The sequence below is a fragment of the Papilio xuthus genome, unplaced genomic scaffold (assembly GCF_000836235.2).
Source record: "Papilio xuthus unplaced genomic scaffold, Pxut_1.1 DF827714.1, whole genome shotgun sequence".
NCBI classification, from domain to species: domain Eukaryota; kingdom Metazoa; phylum Arthropoda; class Insecta; order Lepidoptera; family Papilionidae; genus Papilio; species Papilio xuthus.
Window position 1 is genome coordinate 3559039 of NW_013530935.1, and position 23499 is coordinate 3582537.

Consider the following 23499-nt stretch of genomic DNA (forward strand, 5'->3'; position numbering starts at 1 on the left):
TTACAGTAATAATCATTTTATTAAGAGTTTTTTTTACAGTTCCCAGATCACTTTGAGCAGAATGATAATGCACAAATGCCTGTTATGCTGTAAGTTATATATATTTAATATTGGAAATAAACATTTTAATTCCTCTTAATTTAATAAATAACATAATGAATATTATTCCAGTGACGGTCAGAATGTTCACCATCATATGCATCATCATCACATGCAGGTCAACCCCTCGCCGCATCTGCATATATCAATACAGCCATCCGTAATGGTATGTCAACCTTACCTAAAAATTTAATACATCTATTCTTAAAGGACTGTGGCATATACTCTTTTTATGACACAAAGATCAAGATTTGGGAGTAATAGTTAAACAAGGATATCTAGACTGGAGAGAGACGTTGCTATCGCGATTGATTCTATCAGAATATATATAAAACCTAATTAGACATGAAAAATTACAGTGCAAAGAGGATCTTTTGACTGTTTTGACATTGACAGGGGGGCGTTAGTGAGCTGTCATAATTTAGTTTGAATCCACCGGTTCAGATAACTTCGTCTATATATTCTAATGATGTTGAAATTTTGTCGAAATCTATAACTTAAACTTTTTTTTTTCATGTTATCAGACTCCATCGTTGTCTCTGGCGGCGCACATGGCGGCGATGGTGCGCGCGGCCTCGTCCGCGGACGCGCGTCGCTCCTCCCGCGGCGCCTCGCGTGCTGTCATAGAGCGCAACACGTACCGACACGCGTACGCGCGCCCCGCCCCACATCACCAGGACGAGAAGTGCACCATCTGCCTCTCTATATTCGAAGTTGACTCCGATTGCAGGTCAGATTAATAGGGACAGATCTTATTCCAGGTCTCGAAAGTCTAAAAATATTTTTTTTTTTATTTTACCATACAAATACTGTTTTTTTTTTTACCAACGAACATGTTTTGAAAAAAAAATCGTAATTTTCATTAGTTATATCGAACAAAAGTAGTTACGCCATTACAGTCTAATACAAATATGTACGTTATTTGATACTTGCGCAACGAAAAATTAATTCATATATAGAGAAACATTTTCTTGCTATCTATCTAACGTCCTTCAAATGACACAATGACATATTGATACTTTGTTAACAGACGTCTGCCGTGCATGCACCTGTTCCACATGGACTGCGTGGACCAGTGGCTGAGCACCAACAAGCACTGCCCCATCTGCCGCGTTGATATCGAGACGCACCTCAACAAGGACGCCGCGATCTAACCGCGTACCACACGCGACAACACACAACAATACACGTTACAGGTATTGCATAAAATAATGTCATTATTGGAAATGACTACTAAAATATGACATTATAAGAATTACTCGAATAAAACCTCACAAAGACAGATCAGAATCAGCCAAAACGTAGCTGCAGGCGGTTACAACGGAAACGTATCTCTCGTGCGCAGAAGCCTTGCCAATGACCTCATGACGTCACGCGTCAGTAGGGTTGACAAAAAAGGTTACATTAAATAATTTTTGCAATGTATTTATTACTGTAGAAACTTTACATAAAACTGTAAAAAAATTAATCTCAGACGAAAATCACTTCCCAAAAGTATCAAAAAGACGACTAAGGGAAAAAATAATAAATAAATATCGCTGTTACATTACGTAGATTATTATGTTTAATTATTTTTTATTTAATAACTAATAACTATTACAAACAAATTACAAAAAAAAGTAAAAGTTAACAACAAAACAATTGAATTCGGAGCGAAAGCAAACATAAAGAATCACTCGTTTCTGATGCGCTGACGGTACTGCGATCTGTGGAAGTAGTAGGAGGAGTCATAGGCAAACATTCTGCGCGCAGCTTACATATGTCCAACAAAACATTCTTTCAGTCAAACAAGAATATAAAGTCGTTTATATTTTATATAAGCACTATATAATACAAGCACGAAATATGTATATAAAAGTTTGTAAGGAAACAAGGCATTTACATCAAGATGGTGACATCATCCCAAAGTGGTAACCAAACCTCTTAAACATTTATCGGACAAATGGCATCTTACAACAAAATGGCCTAAGCATAGACTATGTCTATTAACTTGATTTACAAGACAGAAAGTAAAATAAGCACAAGATATAAGATTATACATAATAATAGAAATAAATATATGTAATGATTACTTTTAGTTTGCTTAACATAAAAAAAATTAATATTTAAGTATTCATTTTTTATAAATTATCAGACAAACAATCTTTATTTACACTCTACTATCCTTATACATGAAAATTATCGCAATCTTTTACTTTTTATTTCTTTATATGTGAACTACCGATTTTTTAAACTCTATGCATCTATGGGTATTTGTGAATAATAATTTGGTTAAGCTCAAAAGTATCTTGCCCAGTGACTTTTCATTGCAAAATACTGATGACAAAAAACGTAGTTCACGTAGTTCATACTCCAATATATTTTTCTTTAAATGGCTGAACTCATGATCATCTTTATTTTTGTTACACAATCCTTACATACATTTCTATCCCATACACTTAAGAATCATACATTGATTGTAAATATATTTTTTATTCATATATTTTCTATATTGTACAAAGATTGTCATGTCTTTTTAATTACATAGTTATTAAATTTAACAAGTACACTCTTTAATACCAAATAGGTAAACATTATAAGAATCATTATTATGGGAGTTCCGCTGACAAGCAAAGACATTATCTCTGTTTTCTTTTCTCTATCGCAATGTTTTTATACATGTGTTTGGCAGTGGGAACGCACAGTAAAGGGTGTTTCTCATTAGGCCTCCTGATCAGTAAACCCAGCGGGAAACACCTGTAGTACCTCTAATGAAAAGAGGTTTGGTAGATTTTAGTATTTTAACTTTTTGACATAAATGTATTACATATTTCAATTTTCGATTAAATGTCAGTAGTCTATGTTCAAAATATTTGGTAAGATAGTATATAAGACTATTGTTGTATGTAACTTTGAATATATTTGTTGTGGAAACTGCTGCATATATGTTATATTTGTTTCATATATTCTGATTTTGGGTCATTGTATCTAAAATTTTAAATCAATTCCTTTGTTAGCCGGAATAAATACTTTTTGCAGTCTTAAAAAAAACCTTGAACTATTGGGTTCTGATTTGAAAAAATCTTTTAATTGTTCTCTGCAGTAATTCGGATTTATTTTAAAAACTCATTTCGGTCTTAGGAGTATTGTAGTCATACAAAACTAAATTTTGGACATAATATGAAAATAATAGAAATATTTCTGTTTCTAAATACAATGTACCCGTAGAAATGTAAAATAAACTTACCAATGCAATTAGATACCTAAGATCCCCCTATTTGATGTAGCATTAACACATTGAATGCCACCAACTCGCCCTGCAAGTTCACTTTAAAAGAAAGCCTTTTGCCAGTAGTCAGTGGCATGCAATGTGTTAAGATATAGAAACTTTCATAACTTATTATCTGTGTCTTTGTCTATCACGTCTTCTGGTATCAATTTCTCTTTGTCTATGGTGTCATCTATTGTCGGTGTGTCTTTGTCTATGGCGTCATCCTTTACCAATTTATCTTCAAGCTGTGGTGAACTGATGATTGCCTTCTGTTGTAATTCTAAGCTCTCTTCCTGAAGCACTTGATTTAACTGCTTTTGGATGTTGCAAGACCTGTGGAGAAATTAGCTTACTTACATAATGTATATATATATATAATTTCAATGCTTATAATTAACATTATATATAATAGAAGTATATACAATCATTTTTATTACATATGTACTCTTGTCGAAAAATATGGTGGCAAATTTTATGCAAAGCATGCACTTATTAATTTAATTAAAACTGATTAATATATTATGTGGCATTTTAAATTAAAAAATAGTAAAATTGAACAATTAAAAATTGACAGTGACATTTTTAAACATGTTCAGTAATGGTTCCCCGCAAAAAAATCTTTTGTATATAATAATTTTTACTAGAAGGACATTTTTTATTTGAACAGTGTTAATTTTTTTTAAAAACAAAAATGTAATTTTCATAAGAATTAAAACCATATAATAATTCTGCATGATATTGTAATCTCAATATATAACATAAATCAATAGATATTTTTTGTTTTTTATTTGTCGTTTTAAGTTCTAATGTGGATAAGTCAATGTATGTGTATAAAATACTTTGTCAAAACTTAGTTCAATGGGTTTCTATACCTGAAATGCATGTACAAAAATATGGTTTATCTGTATCTTAGAGAATCAGAGTAACGAATTCTTTTTTTTTACAATGTTTTCTGCTATAGAAACCCATATATTTATCCCTTTATGTTGGTAGTTGGACAGTGTCATTATTATTGTGAATAGAAATATTGATGTTTATAAAACTTTTGTCTTTTTATCATTATGATTAATATAAGTAATATAAAACATATATATCAATCTAGATTATACAAAAATATATATGCTTTATTAAAGATTTTTTTCTTTAGAATAATTATTATTGGATTACCTGAGAGCTTGCTCTATTCTTTCACAAATGGCATCGGAGGCTGCATTGTTTCCTGAAAGGTATGATATTTCAGCTGCTACTGTTGCAATCTTTTCTGCATAGTCCATGTAACCTTAACCAACAGAATAAATTGTAAAATATTATGTCGAAGTTTGTCATATTGAGGTTAAAAAAGGTTGTTATTTTTGTTTGAGGGTCAAATCATATTCAATTAAAATAAAACTTCTAATACAAGTACAAGAAAGAAAGTAAATTTGTGACATTGATAAAATAACAAAATATAAATTACATTAAGGAAACAAAAATGCACCAAACTGGTCACCACTCAGCTTTAAGTGATGATTTTTAGTGTAAAGAGTTTCTATATTATACTAAAAATGTGTTGTACCATGTTAATGTTGCAAAAGTTTATATTACCAGAAAGGAAAACAAAACAAGGTAATGGAGGTAATAAGTCAAATAAGACAATTAACACAAGAATGTATCAGATACTTACTATAAAGTGTTCTCAAATTGTGTCTCAAGTCACAGAGAGTGCCACGCACAGCGACCAGCTGGTCCCAATGCTCTGGGGGAGTTACTTCCCCCCACTCCATAGCTTGTTGCACTAGACATATCTCTTTTGATAGAGCATCCCGTAACCTTAAACAAAATTTGACGGGGTTAAAAACATTATATACCCATATCTTAATGCCTTAGAAAAAAAACAAGAATAAGGCCATAATAATTTTTGATGTGTGTGATTACATCTATTACAAGAATGGGCCGGAAAAATATGCAGATTAAAAAGATACAACAAAAGAGGAGAAGTGTATCGCCCAGTCTAATTTTATTACCGAAAAAAATTGTCACCTCTCACTCGTATCTTGAATGGCAACAAGGGTAACCGTAAGAAGTTGCGTAGCTGCGTTAACATTTACAGTCGTGGCTTGTCGTATTAGAAATTCGTGTTCTAAGGACCCATCATATAAACCATTGCTAAACCCATCGTGGTTTTCGGCACAATATACTGTTGTTCCAAGCAAACCTAAAGTTGTAGGGGTGTATTTACGGATTTGAGAAATGAAAACGTTAGATGGAATTCTTCTTATTGCTCTTAATACAGCAAATAGTCTATATTTAAACATGGTTTTAGGTTTGCTTGGGTTGTTGTAATTTTTTATCTTTAAATTATTTCATCGTCGTTATTTTTATTTATCAAACATGACAGTGACAAATGGTGACAGTGACACTTCTGCAGATTATTTTTCTATCAAAGAGCATATAAAAGATTTTACAGTTTCTCTTTCACAGATCAAAAAAGTACTAACTGTTGCCCTCGACTTCCTCTGCGCGGAATTAAAAAAAAATAAACATTCACATTTATAATATTAGTAAAATTTCAAAAAATATGTATGTATACGACAAACCGTAAAAGTATGAAAACAGTGTCTCTGAAGTCGAAACCCAAAGTAAAAGCAGTACACGGCTTGGATTTAATGCAGACTACTTTTATTTGAATTTAAATTCGACCTCCATCAAGAACTTGGCACCTTCACTACTAGGCTGGCTATTTAACCGTGAACATATTATTGTAAATAAAAGACATAACATGAGTTAACTTAAATATATTATCCAGTAACATCAATTTCTAAATGGTGTGATCATCTTTGCAAATAGTTTTCATCTTTTTACAAATTCAAACACATCAGAATAGTCATATCTTCTTGTGACTGATGAGTTAACGTCGAAGTCCACTAGACCGATGCTGCGATCAGCTGCGGCAATCAGTTTCGTTGAATTGAAGACCAAACTATAAACTGGCGAGGCATTCTTTTGGGTGAAATACATCTGGATAATAATAAAATTATTTAATTGAATTTTTCAGTCATTACTACATTTTCATCTATCATACTGTACCTTAAAAAGTATATTGAATTTCAGAGTATGGTGTACTATGTAATTACCTGTACATGTCTTCCAGGTTGACGGTCATCAAATAATACGCAGCGTGAAAATTCTGAGGCACCTGCTATCAACGCATTGTTGCCATCAGTCTTGAGGCAATACAATGATGAATGAAATGGATCCATATTTCTGTAAATCTACAAAAGAAACTTTCATCAAACAGAGTTAAAAATCTCATTGTTATCAATGCTATCATAGATAACCTATACTAAAATGTTGTCACATAAAAAATATTTTTCAGAACCTTTTTTGATTTACCTTTATAGCATATGCATAGCATTGATATCAAATTTAGAGGACTAATAGGCAATTACTACTTACCACATGGTTAGTTCGAATATCCAGGAGTTGCATTCTTCCTGCATGGGACACATATGCTATAGTGTTCTCATTGTGCCATGTAATGTCTTTGACAGCATCTCTTTTCATATTTAGACTTTGATCAATAGGTAATTGGAAGGCACACCTGGAATACATTTTCTTCGGTTATTAAATCTAAAATCTCATGGTGTGTTTTAATTCAATAATAAAATATGAAAAAATAATCAGTATCTGAAATGTTTTTTATACATATCTATATATTTATTTATACGAATAAAAACTTACATCTGGCAATCCAATAAAAGTGGTCTAGTGTTGCCAGCTAAGCCAATAGCAAGTTTGTTATTTGTTTTATTCATAGACAAGCATCTTATACCAACTTCTTCACATGAAATTTGTATTGTCTGTTCTGTAATTAAAACCAAAAGAAAAAAATACTTAAATCACAATCAGTACATATTTAAAGGAAGAACTGATATATTTGAGAATTCCTTTTTCTTTTATATCATGTTTGTTGTTAATATTTCTTTGATAAATAAAGTTAAAGGCTAATTAAATTAAAGGAAAGTTTAACACTTACTACACTCAGAATTTTGCATTCTGTCATATAAATGGTCATAATTATCCTCCGAACAGTTCCAAGACCATAAACAGAGCTCTGAACTTTTACATGAACCTGTCAGCAAACATAACTTGTCTTCTGTCTTGATGCCTTCAATAGCTGTGACTTCTACTTCACCATTCTGATGGCAATCATCAATATGACAGAGTAAAGATGGCTTCTTTCTTGGATTGTTTGAATGAAAAACAGCTGCAGATCCATCTCTAAAAAGTTAAAAAATTGATTATATTAAAATATGAATTTATTTATTTACATAATAGTATGAAAGTATCTCCACTATTTCTCTTTTCTCATGGTAATATATGAGAAAAAATTCTAAATAACTAATGAAGCAATTTTGAAAATAAGAATACAAAAAGAAAAATGTTATATCAATAACTTATGCCATATTCAAAACCCTATGTAGCCCATAAAATCAGCTGCTACTACCAGCGCAGTGTTTTCGAAATAAGATTCCACAATTTTAAACTAACATTAAGTCACAATCCATTTTTCGCTGTCTTAGAAAGAGAAAGAAATTACTTTGAAATATTCTTAAAGAAAATTTAGAAGAGGCCACAGTATAAAACTATCATAATAATTTACCTGTTTCCACAGAGTAATATGTTATCTTTGATAACAAATCTTGATATATCATTTGTTCTTATGTCATATCTCCGTATGATGGGTACATGTAGAGACCAGAGACTGGTCCTACAGTTTGGTGATCCTTTTCTGTCTGTAGAAAAGCAGAACATTTCTGAACCAAGTGCCAATAGCAGCATTTGTGACTTATGTAACTCGAGCCATGGTATATAAAGTGTGTCATAGTGAAGTGCTCTCTAGAAAAGAAGTTATTACATATGTAATGAAGTTGTAAACAAAAGAATTTTGAACTGATAGCATTTAAAGTAATAAGTTACTTGAAGGATTTAGCTATTCAATGGTCAAGTAAATACTAATTTATATGCAGAGTATTTTTTTAGTATTTAACATGACACTACACCAAATCAAAGATGTTTAAACATAATTTCTGTTTTAGCATGTAGGCTAAAAGAAGTAGACAAGTTTACTCCTACCTGCTTTTTAAATATTCCTTTACACCAATTATGAGAAATTCTACATCTGCTATACCAGCTCCGAGAATCAGGGACACTAAAAAATGTTTTTTTCGTAATAAAATCATAGCCAATGAATAAGTAATCAATAATAAAGATAAAATTATACCTGGCTAGATGATCTCGTATTATTAATCTTTTCTTAGCAATGTTTCTCCAAATGGTATTATCGTGTAGAATAAAGTTCTTTAATGTCTTACATGTGCGTATCAAATTAGAAAGGTCACTTCCATCTAAAATGCTGAATATTTTTGCTAATATATCAAGTGGTAATTCTAACAACGTTATTCCGTGCATCTTGATAAATAGTTATCTGATTCAGAACATTATGAAATGATGATTTCCAAAATTTGTCAGAGAGATGTAATGTAATTTCTATTTTTCAACAGAACAATGAAGTAATTTTATTTCTCCGATAGGTCCTATAAAATAGAAAATAATGGAAAAATAAAATAACCATTCACTGCCATTGAAGATTTTTTTTGCAATTTAGAGGAATGTTTTGATTTTGTAATTTGACATTTGATGATTGATTGTTGTTGTTTTTATTATTCACTCGAAAGAGCAGGCAATTTGATGATTGATCAAATGACGTATGATGTATGGACAACAGATACAAATAATATCAAAAAAGTAATTCAGGTACTATGTGTATTTTTTTCTGTCAGGTTTTTCAATTCAATTCAAAATTTTGCATAAATACCTCATTTGATTTTAAAAAATTGTCATTGGAATATATTTTTAATTATCAAGCACTTTATTTCCCCTGAAATGCTTGTTGATTGCATTATTGTGTGTAGCTCGAATGGTGCACCATGCTTTTGCCTAATGTATTTTGATTTTAAGTTTGAAAGTGACGGAAATAAAAAAGACAAGGCTGTATGGCTTAGTTCCTTTGCCTGCTCTTTCGAGTGAATAATAAAAACAACATTGAAAGTGACGGTGACATTGACAGTTGACAGTGAGTCATCTAATAAGAAATTAGGAAAACTGCTGGTTGGCGCTTGGCGCATTGCCTACGCATTTTTAACTGTTTACACGGATGTTAGTTTTGTATCGATTCATTCCTTTCTTGTTTTAGGACTAATAGTAACTACTAAAAGTATTATTATTTTTTTAAATATTGATATTACCGAGTAGACATTTAAATGAACGGTGATCAAGTAACCGTCAAGCTAGAGACGTAAATAACTTTAAAATGGACTTATTTAAGCACGGTACGTATTTAAGGTTTTTACGCTACAATTGTTTCATATATTAATTTTATCTAAAATTAAGTGGGATACCTTAGGAAAAGGTTATAAAGGATTAAATTCCTTTGTGCGTTTATACATCGTATGTTATCAAGGCCGTTCTCTTTGGTGCCAGGTACCTGCAAGCACTGATACATTGATACTAACAAACGTAATGCTGTACGTCAGTGGGTGGTTCTCGACGTTATCAGTGCTTTATCGCGGCCTGAGCTGTGTTTGTTTAACATTTCTTGTGACAGTTTAGTGTTGAATAACTCAGCTGTGCAGACAGTCTGCTTTATTGTTCTCAGAATCATCGTTTTATTTATTTTGTGTGAATTTCATATTAGGATTACATCAAGTACAAAATTTGTTTCACATTTAATCAAGGATTTATTAATTATTGTGTATCAATTTAAAACATTAAGGTAATCATGACAGTAAAATATAGATATTTCAGTTTTAATAAGAGAAGAAAATTTTAGACAAGTAATGATTTTTTTTAATTTGTCACTACAGGTATGAAGGGTCCTTTACGTCCAGCACCTTCAGTTCCACCGCTGAATGGCGTGAATCGCTACTCACCAGTCACCAATTGGAATGATGATCCTTTCGGAGCTGATGTCTTCGAACCTACACCACAGTTTGCACAGAAAAAGAAGCCCCCACCTCGCCCACCGCCACCAAAGCTCTCCAGACAGCCAGATATTCCAGCTAAACCTTCCCATTTCATTCGTAAACCTACAGTTCTTACATCACTTCTATCACGTAAAAGTAAAACAGTGATACAAAATACAACAGTGAAGCAACAAACTGTGAACATGGATTTCGGAAGTGAATTAGATACACATAAAATGTTTCCCAAATGTGAAACGAAGAATGTGCAAACTGGAGCATTGATTGATTTCTCATCACCACCAAGTTCACCAACTTTCACCACACGGTCTAGTAGTGACGGTCTCAGTGTCGACAGCTTCGGTTCAGATGCAACTACTTCAACAAATCATCATAATCATTTTAATGGTGGCAACGTATCCCAACCTGAGAGTGGATTCGAAGATGATTTTGATTTATTCTTAAACAATAGAAAGCAAATACATAAAGAAGATACATTAGATGATTTGTTCATAGCTGATCCGTTTTCACCACAGCCTTTAACAAAACCGCCTATAATGAAGAAACCGGTTATGAACCGAGATATTTATGATTCTACAAGCAATATTCAGGGTTCTATGTTTAAAGGGCCAACGATAATACGAGCGAAACCAGCCAGGCCTAAGCCACCTGATGGTTCAGCAATATTGAAAAGTACATTGGGAAATAATATGGCACCTTCTTTTATGAATATCAATACAACAGTCCCTATACAGAAGATTACCAGTGGCTTTGGAGATTTTGTAAGTAATAGACATATCTTTTATTTTATTTTCAACATTGCATATATAAATAGCTGCTAATTTTTTTGAATTAACAATTAAATATGCAATGTTTTAATGCCATAAACCATAAATATTTTTTAAAAAATCTTGTACATGAAAGTTCTGATTCATTTCATTTTATAAATAATTATTGTTTTTAGATACAGGGTGTTCCAAAGTTAAATAAACAGTTGATTCAGTAAAGTATTTTTAATATATTTTTCACTGTTTTACTAACATGCAGCCATTTACCTTTATTTGTTATTTATAGTATTCAATGGGTTTTTCATATGATTTTCTGCTATACACAGAGTGATTCACGTATTAATTATTTAAAATTAAACATATTTTTTTATTATGGCAAACAAAAATGTTAGTATGTCAAATTTAAAACTGGGAAGGAATGAATCCTCAGAACAAAATAAAAATATTGTGTTGGACCATTGTTAACTAACTGGCTAGCTAGATGGCTTTTTTTCGTTTTATCTTTTCCTTTGTTACCTACTTTTCTTAAGCATTTTTTTACCATTTGACCACCAAATATTCCTTTATCTACCAGATATTTTAATTTCCTTTCTTATTTCAGGACTCGAAGCCATTTAGGTGGGATGACGACAGTTCACCGGAGAGGGAACCGTCGCCCCCCATGCCGACGATACCTCCTCCCCCGCCGCCCGTGGTCGACGACGAACCGACCTGGCCTGAAGATGTCCAAGATTTCTTATCTGAGAACATTCTCGAGGATATAGAAGACACGCAGCCATACGCGATCGCTTTATTCGACTATTTCACAGATCATGAAGAGGATTTATGTTTTTCGGTAAGTTTTTTTTATTCACCTTTGTCTAGCGTGTGAACAAATCTCGGACAAGGTCGGCGGTATAACTTATAGCGTGCTCTAAAATGTCTTTGAATTTAGATTTCTTGGTTAATGATTGAATTATGATAATTAATATCATGAATAATCAATTGAGAATATTAGCTTATGACACGAAGTCGTGGAGTCGAATTGCTTATAAAGTTTTTATACCATGTACAAAATAAGTGTTTTTTTTTGTGGGACAAGCATCACTTAAATTTAATCTTTTATTTTTTTTTCGATTTAATAATCTAGATTCTTTAAAAAAAACTCAAATGCTTCATACCTCGTTATTCATGTAGTTTATCCCTAATATGTATGTTAATGTGCTAATAACATTTCGTGATAGCACGAAAATTTGCGTTACATTCGCACACGCATCAATACATAAGCATGCATATGCGCAACTCCTTAACTTCCCTCCATATATAATTGCGTTTATGTAATCTTTACTTTAGGCAATGAATTCTAATCGTTTTTGGTAGCAAAGTTTAGACAAATAGTTAAGCTAAATTGCTAACGTTTCGTGATTATTTTATTTTTAATATCAAAGCACATCACTAGAAAGCAGCGGTACAGTTATGGCACGGCACACCTCTGACCTTTCAGAGAAGATTGTCATTAATTTATGTATGTGAATTCCCGTCGGTTACGAGAATTACGACCAAAAAGGTGACATTCACCTTCTTTTAGTTGCATATCTGGTCAGTATGAAATCATAGATAGTAATTCTTAAAATAAACCGACCGTTAGTCTTGTGTCATGTTGTGTTTTATTTATACAAACATTTATGACATGTAACAAATATTTATATGAATAACCATGTATTGTTTTTGCCGAGTTTATTTGTTATGTAAAACATAATATGCTCGGTCTGGTATGATACAGGAAGGAAAAAGAAAAACGTACGGTACGGAAATTAACAGACTTCTTTGTCCTAGGATTTCGAAGGAAGTTGTTGATACAGGGTGTTTGGAATGTTTATCATTATTTTTCAGAGCTATATCTATTCTTTATAATACAATGTTAACTTAATATTATGTTATTGTCATTGGTTTTCAGTCTTTTATACCGTTTATCGTAATCGATAATTTTGGGAGTTCCAAAAAAGTCACATGACATATCTAACACTAAAAAATCTTATAAACAATTAAAGAAAAGTAACTTTCCATGATCTCTGATATCTAACAAGTAATAAAGGACTACCATTGTGGATAAAGCTACGTATAAAATCAATAAAAAAAAGTTTTACAATAATGGGTGAAGTCAAATGGATATTTAAAGACATTGTGTAATCGTATTGTCCTATTTATTCTGACCTTTTTATTTATCTCACTTATTGAGTAATGTTTTGTGCATTATAACTAACTTTTAAATGACATACAATAAACGAAACGATCATTTCTTTTTTAATTTCTAAGCTTATTAGCAATCATTTCATTATAATGCGTAAGAAGATAAAAAACGGATACGACTTCATTTAATGGGAACAATGGATTAAAATAATGCATAGAAACAGTAACTATAACTAATATACATTTTCATGAACGTTAAAAGATAAAACACCCTGTAATTACAAGTAAATGATATCCTTCTTAGTTATATTCCAAGTGTCTTTATTTTTGTTTATTTGTGTCTATTTAAGTGGTTATAGATCAGACAACACATTAACTTTATGATCTAGTACACATGTGACAAACTACGGAACCGATTATTTGTTGCCGTGACGTTAAAGGATCGTTAAACGTGCTATTTAGTTAGAAACAATAGTAACATATGTTACTGCATAATACAAAGTGATAATGGGCAGACAGACAAATAAAAAAATAATTCTGTAGCATATTGAGTCGTTAAGTGGTCTCTACTTGTAATGACATCTACACTAATATGAGAAATCTAGATCGCGGTAGATAACTCGCCGATATAAGAGGAATCTGTTCAGTAGTTTTTGGAATTTAAGTTTGGAAAAACAATCTCACTATCTATTTTTAGTATGTAAATATTCTAGACTCAGCGCCTTAACATTAGTTTGTTTTGATAGAATATTTCGCGTGGCTGTAAGCCAAGTGCCTGTCTAATTATAGAAGACGTATTTGTACTATATATGTGTATTTTCTTCCGACGCATACTTGTATGTATGACGCCTTACAATTGGTTTCCACTGCCGTAACATCTAAACAAAAATATGTTGATATCTCAGTTTTTTTTAAAGAGTGACATATTGAACGCATACACTTTTTAATTTCAAGCATTTCTTTATCGGTCGTAATATTTGTTTAATAAACTAATCTATCAAAGCACTTTATTGTTTCTTACCTGAGGTCGAAATGTCAATAAACTTGGTGAGTTTATTGCCTTTGGTTTTAAAAAATGACATCAGTATCATCTTGTAACTTTCCATTCGAATTAGTCTTTTCTTATTTCATCGTAATGTATACACAATTATCTAACTGCTAAAATTACCCGTCTGTCGGTCAATAAGCGGCAACTTAATTATAATTAGTATTTATTAGGATTCGAAGTCAAAGTTACTTAACTCACGCCTAGTGACTAGACTGTCAGCTGTTTGTTAATCGAAATATAACTTGCATTTTATATGTATAATATATATTGTAGGAGATGTATTTTTATATATAATTTACGCTAAATGTGTCTTATCAACTTCTTAAGATCACCATCGCTTTGGCTGTTGATTTACTTTTCGGGTCTTTCGTTATTCTGGATTATTCTATGTTCTTTTCAGTTTTCTTTACTAAGAAACTGTCAGTCGTTGCATACCATTTTGTATAGACAGAATCCTGTCTTCGTAGTGTACAGTCCCGTTGGCTGACATCACAGGAAGCTTGTGCGAGGGGCGTTGAGAGGAAAGCGATTACGGAGTGTCGGCTCTGACGTGACATCTTCATTGTTCTTGCATAGTACATTCGCGATTTAAACATGTGTCAATGACTTAACAAACAAACACATAAGACAAACTTATAAGACTTCCACACTAAGAGAACTAGAAAAGACGCATAGATTAGATTTTATTCAAGAAAATAGGGACTGTTTATTTTACCATAAAGGGACTGAATGTGGGAGTAAGAAGACTAAATTTTGATAATTTAGTGTTATTTTAAGATTATTTGGTCTGTTGTAGGCAAAACTGATTAACCAAAAGTAGGGAAGATGTTATAAAAATAATTTTGACTATTCACGTAAGAATCCGTCAATTCTCAATGCTTTCTATTATTTTATTAATATTGCTTCTGTGAATGGTTATGACTCATTGTTCGGACGTTCACCTTTACTATGAAACTCTTATAAAGTTTGATACCTGCCCCTCTCAATACCAATGAGTTAACTTCGGTGAAATCTTGCTTGTTTTGTCATTTCTATTACAGTTTTTGTAGTTGTATCGCTAAGATTTTAAACACTCTAACTTGGTATCAATGTAATATTATACAAGTTATAAGTAATCGCTTCAAACTTGAAGAGTCTATGTTAATTTAAGATCCTTAAAAAATGAGACGAATACTAAGTTTAGGTTGAAATCTCTAGGAAAAGACTCATTGCCACACTTTAACTCGTAACAATTACTTAAACAATGGCTTGGGGTATATATTTCTCTTATTTAATCTATAATCGGAAAATAAAGGAATACTACTCACTTAGTTTTGCTTCTTGACTGTAGTGGTATAAGATTAAATTAACAGTATTTCATTCAAATGCGAATGGAATTTGATATGGAAACTATGTTACGCAAAGAAAATATGTGTAAAAAGAATTTATGTCTTCTCCCAAATAGTTGTTCTTATTAAAATCTGGGGCGGTTAGTTCATGGAAATATCCCGGTCATTGCGCGCGTTTTTTTTTTATCTAAACACATGATAATATCCGTTCATGGACGTACTGATTAATGTGAATTCACTTTACAACACTTGATGAGTGTGTCACCCGCCTCAATTGATGCAAGCGACCGCCATGTTACATTCAATGCTAATTTACCTCATGATATGCTCGGAATTGCAATATTGATTGGTTGAAACAAATTCTACCTTCTTTTCTTTCCTTCTTTGTAACGTTGGAAACCAATGTTTGTACATATATTTGGTAATTTCGTTTGTAAAATAAAGTATCGTGTCTTTGTTCTTGAACTTTAGGTTGCGATCTACGGAATTTGTAATATAGAGATCACGGTACAAATCCATGAATTTCATAGCACAAGTTTTAATATTAAAAATCTCAATAATTTATTCACATAAACTGATATAAAAACGGTTAAACACTTACGTGTATTCGTCCGGTGGTAGCACCAACTAGTTTCGAGTCCATCGTAGGCCCTTCATCAGGATGAAGGGTACCGATCGGTGCAGGTCGCAGGACGAATATACGTGAGTGTTTGATAAGTTTATTATAATGTCTCACGAAAGTTTGAATAATTTAAGTTATTCACATCTTTTAGTAATAGTTTTGCTTGATCTGTATATCTGATAAATCAGCATTTAATTTGCAATCCGCAAATACTATCGACCTACTTTCGCTAATGACGTTAATGTTTTTGCTAATTCCTTTAATTGTAAATGCTTGCATAGTCTCAATCTTTAATTTGTATAGACGTGCCTTACTAAAGTTTTAGTTATTTTCGTCGATGTTAATATAATTTTAATGATATAAGTAATATAGAATATATATTTCGGGTGTTTGCCGTTGGGCCGATCGGTCTACCGTAAAATTAGGAACATCCTATATTTCTAAGTTTTTCTGGAAATGTTTTTATAAGTCCGTATTACTGTTATGGCGGCAGTTTAAGAGCAATAATTTTTGTTAATTCATTAAATTATGCACTTCCCGTCGGTTTGTGTTATTAATGTTAACGAATGTTAAGTTCATTGTACTGACGTTTGTTAATTAAGCATCTGCCTAATTCTGCTGCTATATTGGAGTACTGCATATAGTTTACTACAAAAATTTATTATACTTCTAGAATCATTAGTATTGTGTTTATGTTTCGAGATCGATTGCAAATTATATCTTGTTTTTTCATCACCCACTAGATTAGTACGTATTTTATTGTTACATTTAGGACTCCATGATCGGGTGTCGATTTTTCTTATCTAATTTATGTGAATCTAGTTATCGCCCGCAACGGATTCTTCGTCAAATAAAAAAAAATAGTATTATATAATACCCTATGTGTTCTTCCACACTTCTATGCAAAATTTCAGCAAGATCCGTGCAGCTGTTCTAGAGATACTTTCAAACAAATCCATCCATCCATCTATTCATGCATTTATAATATAAGAAGGTATTTCTGTTATAACAATTATTAGACTTTAAAGTTTCGTTTGGTACCTGGCTGGTGTACCGACGTTCATATCTTTAGTCTTTACCAGATCTTTGTAAGTATAAGTATTAATTAGTTTTAGTTTGAATAATGTTCATTCAGTAGAATCACTTTTCTATAGTTAATAATAAAAAATCGTTTTCACTTTGAGAAACATTTGCAATCGCAATAGTTTCGTGTTTCTAAGTAGGCTAAGACTCCGCTAAAGTGTCGATTCTTTTTACTCATTGACCCTCTTTCGTGGCTCAATTTGAAAACATTTAGCTGAACGTAATTCGATCTATATTACCTTACTTGTTCTATATCTTAGTAATATTATAAATGCGGAAGTTTGGAAGAACATTTGTTAGAAGGTATCTTTAGAACGGCTCAACGGATGTCGATAAAATTTGGCATAAATGTAAAACATAGCCTGGAAGAACACAGATTATTAGTTAAGTTTTTTTTTAATTCCACGCCTTCGGTGTCGCCAGCTGCAACTAGATATAATTAAAAGTTAAATTTTCCACAAAATTCCGGAAATTATTCTTTTCTTAGTAATTATTAAATTTAAGTTACAACTTATAATACAAAATAATTCACTTATCAGCGTACCGGAATCGTGTAAGGTTAAAATATTATATTAATATTGACTGGATAATTCTAGAACAATTTATTTACTTATAAACTATTGCCCACTTTAATTTACAATGTATGAAGGTCGCTGTTTCTTATATCCGCAGTAATTAAGAAGATTAACTTTGTTTGTGAGAAATGATTTTCTTGCTAATAGATTTATACGAATTGTTTTGTGTTAATTTTTAAAGGTCAATTGCGGACATTCTCGGAACACCTTGCCAAAATTTTATGACACTGTGATTTTGTTCTTGTGATGTATTTTTATTCAGACTCTGTATTAGATATTATTAAATATGATTTTTTTACGTAAACAAAAACATAGGAGCGTCGGTGGCTCAGTGGTCAAGCACTTGACTTGCAATCTGCAGGTCCTGGGTTCGAATCCCGCCATGTACCAATGTGTTTTTCGATTCCTATTTACATATGTACATTTATCCGAAGTTCTTACGGTGAAGGAAAACATCGTGATGCAACCTGCACATATCTGAGAAATAATTCAAAGATATGTGTGAAGTCATCCAACCCGCACTTGGCCATCGTAGTTGACTATGGCCTAATCACCCTTAGTTTAGGGTAGGCTCCGAGCCCCTCGGTGGGGACGTATAGTGAGCTGATGATGAAACAAAAACATTGGCCTTTCATGTTATTTGCACATGAGCTCACTATTAGTCTGTCTTCGACCAAAATATTTACACTGACATGTGAGAATCGTGGCTTATTACACGTTTTGCATTATTTTGTTATGTTGGCACCTATTTACGTCATTTCCGTTACTGTTTTCATGATGATTACTTTTAACATATTGTAAATAGCAATGGGTTTCTGCAGCGGAAACATTTATAAAAACATATTTTTTTTAATAAGAAGTGAGATAATTTTTTATGAATGTTTCACGAGTAGAAACCCACAGTTGTTTTTTTATTGCGTATGGAATTGACGCAATGGAATTTGCGCCATTTGTATGAGATTCAGCCATGTGTGACGGTTACAGTGGGGCGTTTACTTTATTTTTGTTGTGGTAATTTTTATCAAATGCGTAGGCGCCGATTCATGCGCAGTCGGGTCGATATCGGAGCGATAATGCGAATTTCACACTAGGGTAGATCAATGACGCAGATCAGTAGGACAGTGCAGCAATGTTATGATTTGAACGCATATCTGCTGTAAAAAGTTTTCGAATGATAGTACCGCACTATACTACTGCTCTGTACTCGTGTGAAACTATCATGCCTGTTTCCATTCAATGCTCTGTATCAATGGCTCACAGGAACCGACGGACGCTATCACAATAACATTTCCACTAATAACTGATTTTAAAATGTGCCAATATTTACATACGTATTGTTCAAACTCGTATGGAATGTCTAGAAAATTAAATTTGTTGAAATATTAGAACATCTATCTTACAAAGTTAACTATATATACATTTACATTATTCCAGTTCAGTGATCCAGTGAATTCAGCTCTCAATCTATGGACTAGAATAATGTAAATGGGAATTATGGTGCAAGTCTTTTTTCGCTTGTTCGGTAGCAAAACAATCAATCCGCTTAATTTACCTTTACCTTGAACTTGTTTGATGTCTTAGAAAAGTTAAGATCAATTCCGAAGTCGGGATAATTCTGTACTAAAATGTTTATGTTAGAAAATAGTTTTATGTTGCTTTGTGCCAAATTTCAAAATTCTAATTTCACGGGAAGTACCCTGTAGGTTTTGATTCCATTGCGAATGTCGAAAATTTGGGTAAATTTGCAATATAAACGGTTGTATCGTTTGATTGGGTTGGCTTAGAAGTTTTATTTTTTCACAGAACCTAGCGACCGCAGACCTGATCATTTGATATAAAGTCCAGCTTGATACCTTCACGCGTTTTTGAGATCAAGGGTCTTGACACACAGACGGACGGACAACAAAGTGATCCTATAAGGGGTTCCGTTTTTTTCCTATGAGGTCCGGAACCCTAAAAAGGATAATCTCGAAATGGTTTTTAATTGTGTCGATAATTTCCTAATACATGTGACGTTTTTATTTTTATTAATTGGTAAGAAGTATTTTTTAGAACGTATTATTAAAAAAATAGTTTGAGGGTTTTTTAAATTAATGATAAGGTTATCTGTATGACAGAACAATCGTATTAAATGTATTTTGCTTGCATTTTTATCTATACAATCGTACATTTCTTATCGTTTTTTATCTGTGAAATTATTTTATAATCTGTGTGATTCATATTGTTTACTTCCTTTGATCATAACATGGTCGGGTTTATAAAACAACGCTAGTCTTAAAACTGCAAGACATTTGACTTTTTAACACTCTTTTACTTTTAATGTTATCTAGCTGCAGCTCGCGACTCTGTCCGCGCGGAATTAAAAAATAACGTTACGTATCATTTGTTCTTCTAGATTATGTTCAACATGTATGCCAAATTTCATTGTGTTTCGTAAAGCTGTTCTTGAAATACCTTCTAATAAACATCCATCCATCTTAAAACTATCGCATTTATAATATTTAAGATTAAGAATGAAATATTTAGGTTAGAATTTGTATGTGAGGGAGCTGCCTCGGCAGCTGACGCTGATGGGATCGCGGACGAAAGCGAAAGCGTGCCCGTGATCCCGTCCCGATGTGTTGGAGGAACAGAGAGGATTAGTGGGTATGCCTCCGTTATGGAGAAGAATCCCACATAACTACCGCGTCCCCCCGGGGCGCGGAGTATGCATAAAGCATTCCTCTCTGGGAAAATAGTATATTGCCTAACTTTCTACTTCTTTATCTGTATAATAAATTCAATTAGTATTTATTAATAGGCAATCTGTAATATAATAATTATGAAATATAAAAGTGCAGTATTGAAAATGAAATGGCTAATTATTGCATTACGTCTGGTCAATAACCTACTGATAGCTGTTAATGTATTCATATAGAATTCAATTAATTATAACTGATAATTGATTTTTTTTTGCATATAACATATGTATTATATCTTACTAATATTATAAATGCGAATGTTTATGTGGATGGATGTTTGTTTGAAGGTATCTCCGGAAAGGCACAACGCATATTGATGAAATTCGGCATGCATGTAGAACATTGTCTGGAAGAATACATTAGGCTACTAATTAAGTTTTTTTTTTTAATTTCGCGCTGACGGAGTCGCGGGTGACTGCTAGTATCTTATATATATATCTCGTGTCACAATCTTAGTTACCATACTCATAAGAAACAAACCGATTTTTATGAAATTTTATATGCATATTCAGTAATTATGAGAATCGGCTACTATCTATTTTTAATCCCGCGCGGACGGAGTCGCGGACGACAGCTAGTAATTTTCATTGATATTGAATCTTCTAGAATTATAATATTGCATCAAGTTTCTGTAAAACCACAAAACGTAAGATAATGAAGATTTAAAAATATCAGTCGGTATTTCGTATTTAAGACATGCATATTTATATCATAGGAAATACATACGTTGTTGAATATAGTTCTTAAAATTCCTATTACGTCAAATGTATTTACTTACCTCAAAAATAGACGTAACATATACATAATACAATAATTAAATAAAGAATAATTTCACTGCGTTGACTGAGTAATTTTTTCTTGGTCATTTATGCCCTGGCATCATGTGAACTAACCCTTATCTATACTTCTAAAGAAAGATAGATTTGATTGTTCGTTAAACTATTCTTTCACCGGTTGGATTTCTAATTCCGCGTGGATAAAGTCGCGGGCAACTACTAGTTATTTTGTATTAACTTGTACTTAATTACTTTCCTGTCTTTATCAAAGTTACATTGCGATTTTCTTTAATCAAGTTTTATATATATTAATTTCCACTTTTCTTTTACTTACAGGCAAATTCGAAAATCTATCTAATAAGGCGCGTCAACGAGGAGTGGCTGTCAGGCAGATTAAAAAATGGCGTCGAAGGTCTCTTTCCGTCCAATTACGTGGAGATTAAAGTGCCTTTACCAAATGATGTAGCAACAAAACCTATACTTGGTGAGGCGATAGCTTTATACGATTTTGAACCAGTACAAACCGGAGATTTGCAGTTTTCAACAGGCGATAGTATTCGTGTTATGCAGAAATTGAACGAAGAATGGTACTTCGGTGAGTGTAAAGGTGTAAAAGGACAATTTCCAGCGAATTACGTCCAAATGAGTTGAATAAGGTGTAATATATTTATTTATAGGCGTTTTTTATCGGGTCAAAAGGTTCAAAATATAACCGTAAATTCATACATATTATATTATATAAAGAAATCGTCGTAAAGAGAGATTAAATAAAGTAAAAAAGTTCATTCTTTTAAAATTAACCGTGGGTTCTGACACAATAATCTCTGTATAAACATATCGTCATCCCTGTCTTTCATCATTGAGAACAGAGATAACCAAGTTTTTAACAGGGGTTTTGGTCTTACACAGCCACGGTAAGATAGTCAAATCTTTAAATTTATATATGTTAATTTCAATGAACGCAATGATGTGATATTTATGTGTTACAAATCGAACTGGTAATGTTGGATACATACCGCGTTTAGCCGATTAGGATTTATAGGGATTCCAAGCTTTTCTATTACGTAAACACTGTAACTTGTGTACCGGTGCTATCAAATCTTATTCTAAAACAATGTTATTTCTAAATGATGTTGTGGAAGTCGTCTGTTTTAGCCATAACTTTTATGAAAATGAACTATTCGATCAGGACTCGGTTAGTTAAATTACAATGTATCAATCTGGGAGAAAATATCATTTATCTTTTGTCACCCTTTTAACTTTAACGTAAGATGTCATGATGCAACGAGTGGTAGTTAAAATTCCAGTTACTGTTACAGTTATCGTTACAATTAACCATAACGAAAACTATAACAGATGATTTGCTGCAACTCACCCTTAAACTGATATTTAAAACATTTTACATCGCGATGTCTAAAAAGATATGTTCACATTTAGAAATGAATACTATGTAAATTAATGATATTAATATTATTTTATGTTCAATGTGCAATAAAAAAATATTATTTGTACATATATGATAAATCAAGTAGTCGAACTTGGAAAGGGACAGCGATATTTTTTTCGCCCATAGAGGTTTCTCTTACCCGAGTTTCTGGCTTATGAGGATCCTCTTTTATCCAGGTTCGACAGTATATCAATAAAATATGTAATAATAAAATGCTTGCTCTTATTAAATAATATACTTTTAAATATTTGCGACATTGTAAAAAAAGGATTTAATGTTTATTATCATATTTTTATGTAGTCTTTTTATTGACTTAATTTTATTACTGGCAACTAAATGCAGTACAATCGCACCTTCATAACCAGTGCTGCCATATAACATAAGTATACTCTAATTAGATTTAATTGCCATTTGACATGAAATGTCATCGCTCTAAATAACACGAAGAGAGAAATGTAACGTGACTTTGTAAATATACACTAGAACTTGAGCATATACTGGAGTCGTGTTTTCCTAGAGATGGGAAAAATATCGATAATTTTATGAAATCTAATACAATTGAGTCTTATTCT

General features: G+C 32.2%; 4 protein-coding genes across 5 annotated transcripts; 2 read left to right on the forward strand and 2 right to left on the reverse strand.

The window, feature by feature from the left end:
- Positions 1 to 43: 43 nt before the first annotated feature.
- On the forward strand, positions 44 to 1555 carry LOC106116795 (RING finger protein 165-like). The gene is made up of 4 exons (XM_013310817.1): positions 44 to 89; positions 172 to 265; positions 624 to 829; positions 1130 to 1555. The coding sequence occupies exons 1-4, from the start codon at positions 76 to 78 to the stop codon at positions 1251 to 1253; spliced, it is 438 nt and encodes a 145-aa protein (XP_013166271.1). The 5' UTR covers positions 44 to 75; the 3' UTR covers positions 1254 to 1555.
- Positions 1556 to 3193: 1638 nt separating this feature from the next.
- LOC106116794 (uncharacterized) lies at positions 3194 to 5738 on the reverse strand. Its single transcript, XM_013310816.1, has 4 exons — positions 5369 to 5738; positions 5013 to 5158; positions 4517 to 4628; positions 3194 to 3682 (listed from the first exon to the last, which is right to left on the reverse strand). Exons 1-4 carry the CDS (start codon positions 5641 to 5643, stop codon positions 3469 to 3471), a joined length of 747 nt encoding a protein of 248 aa, XP_013166270.1. The 5' UTR covers positions 5644 to 5738; the 3' UTR covers positions 3194 to 3468.
- A 369-nt stretch (positions 5739 to 6107) lies between these two features.
- LOC106116559 (F-box/WD repeat-containing protein 4) lies at positions 6108 to 8946 on the reverse strand. Its single transcript, XM_013310433.1, has 8 exons — positions 8613 to 8946; positions 8465 to 8540; positions 7992 to 8227; positions 7365 to 7609; positions 7070 to 7193; positions 6785 to 6929; positions 6463 to 6600; positions 6108 to 6346 (listed from the first exon to the last, which is right to left on the reverse strand). The coding sequence occupies exons 1-8, from the start codon at positions 8798 to 8800 to the stop codon at positions 6179 to 6181; spliced, it is 1320 nt and encodes a 439-aa protein (XP_013165887.1). The 5' UTR covers positions 8801 to 8946; the 3' UTR covers positions 6108 to 6178.
- Positions 8947 to 9464: 518 nt separating this feature from the next.
- l(3)05822 (SH3 domain-containing lethal (3) 05822) lies at positions 9465 to 22264 on the forward strand. 2 transcript variants are annotated; one of them, XM_013310790.1, is made up of 4 exons: positions 9465 to 9720; positions 10255 to 11132; positions 11740 to 11973; positions 21817 to 22263. In XM_013310790.1, exons 1-4 carry the CDS (start codon positions 9702 to 9704, stop codon positions 22129 to 22131), a joined length of 1446 nt encoding a protein of 481 aa, XP_013166244.1. In that variant the 5' UTR covers positions 9465 to 9701; the 3' UTR covers positions 22132 to 22263. The 2 variants fall into 2 exon arrangements, with proteins under 2 accessions (XP_013166244.1, XP_013166245.1); XM_013310791.1 differs by lacking the exon at positions 9465 to 9720 and adding an exon at positions 9977 to 10163 and having other exon boundaries at positions 21817 to 22264.
- The last annotated feature ends 1235 nt before the right edge of the window (positions 22265 to 23499 follow it).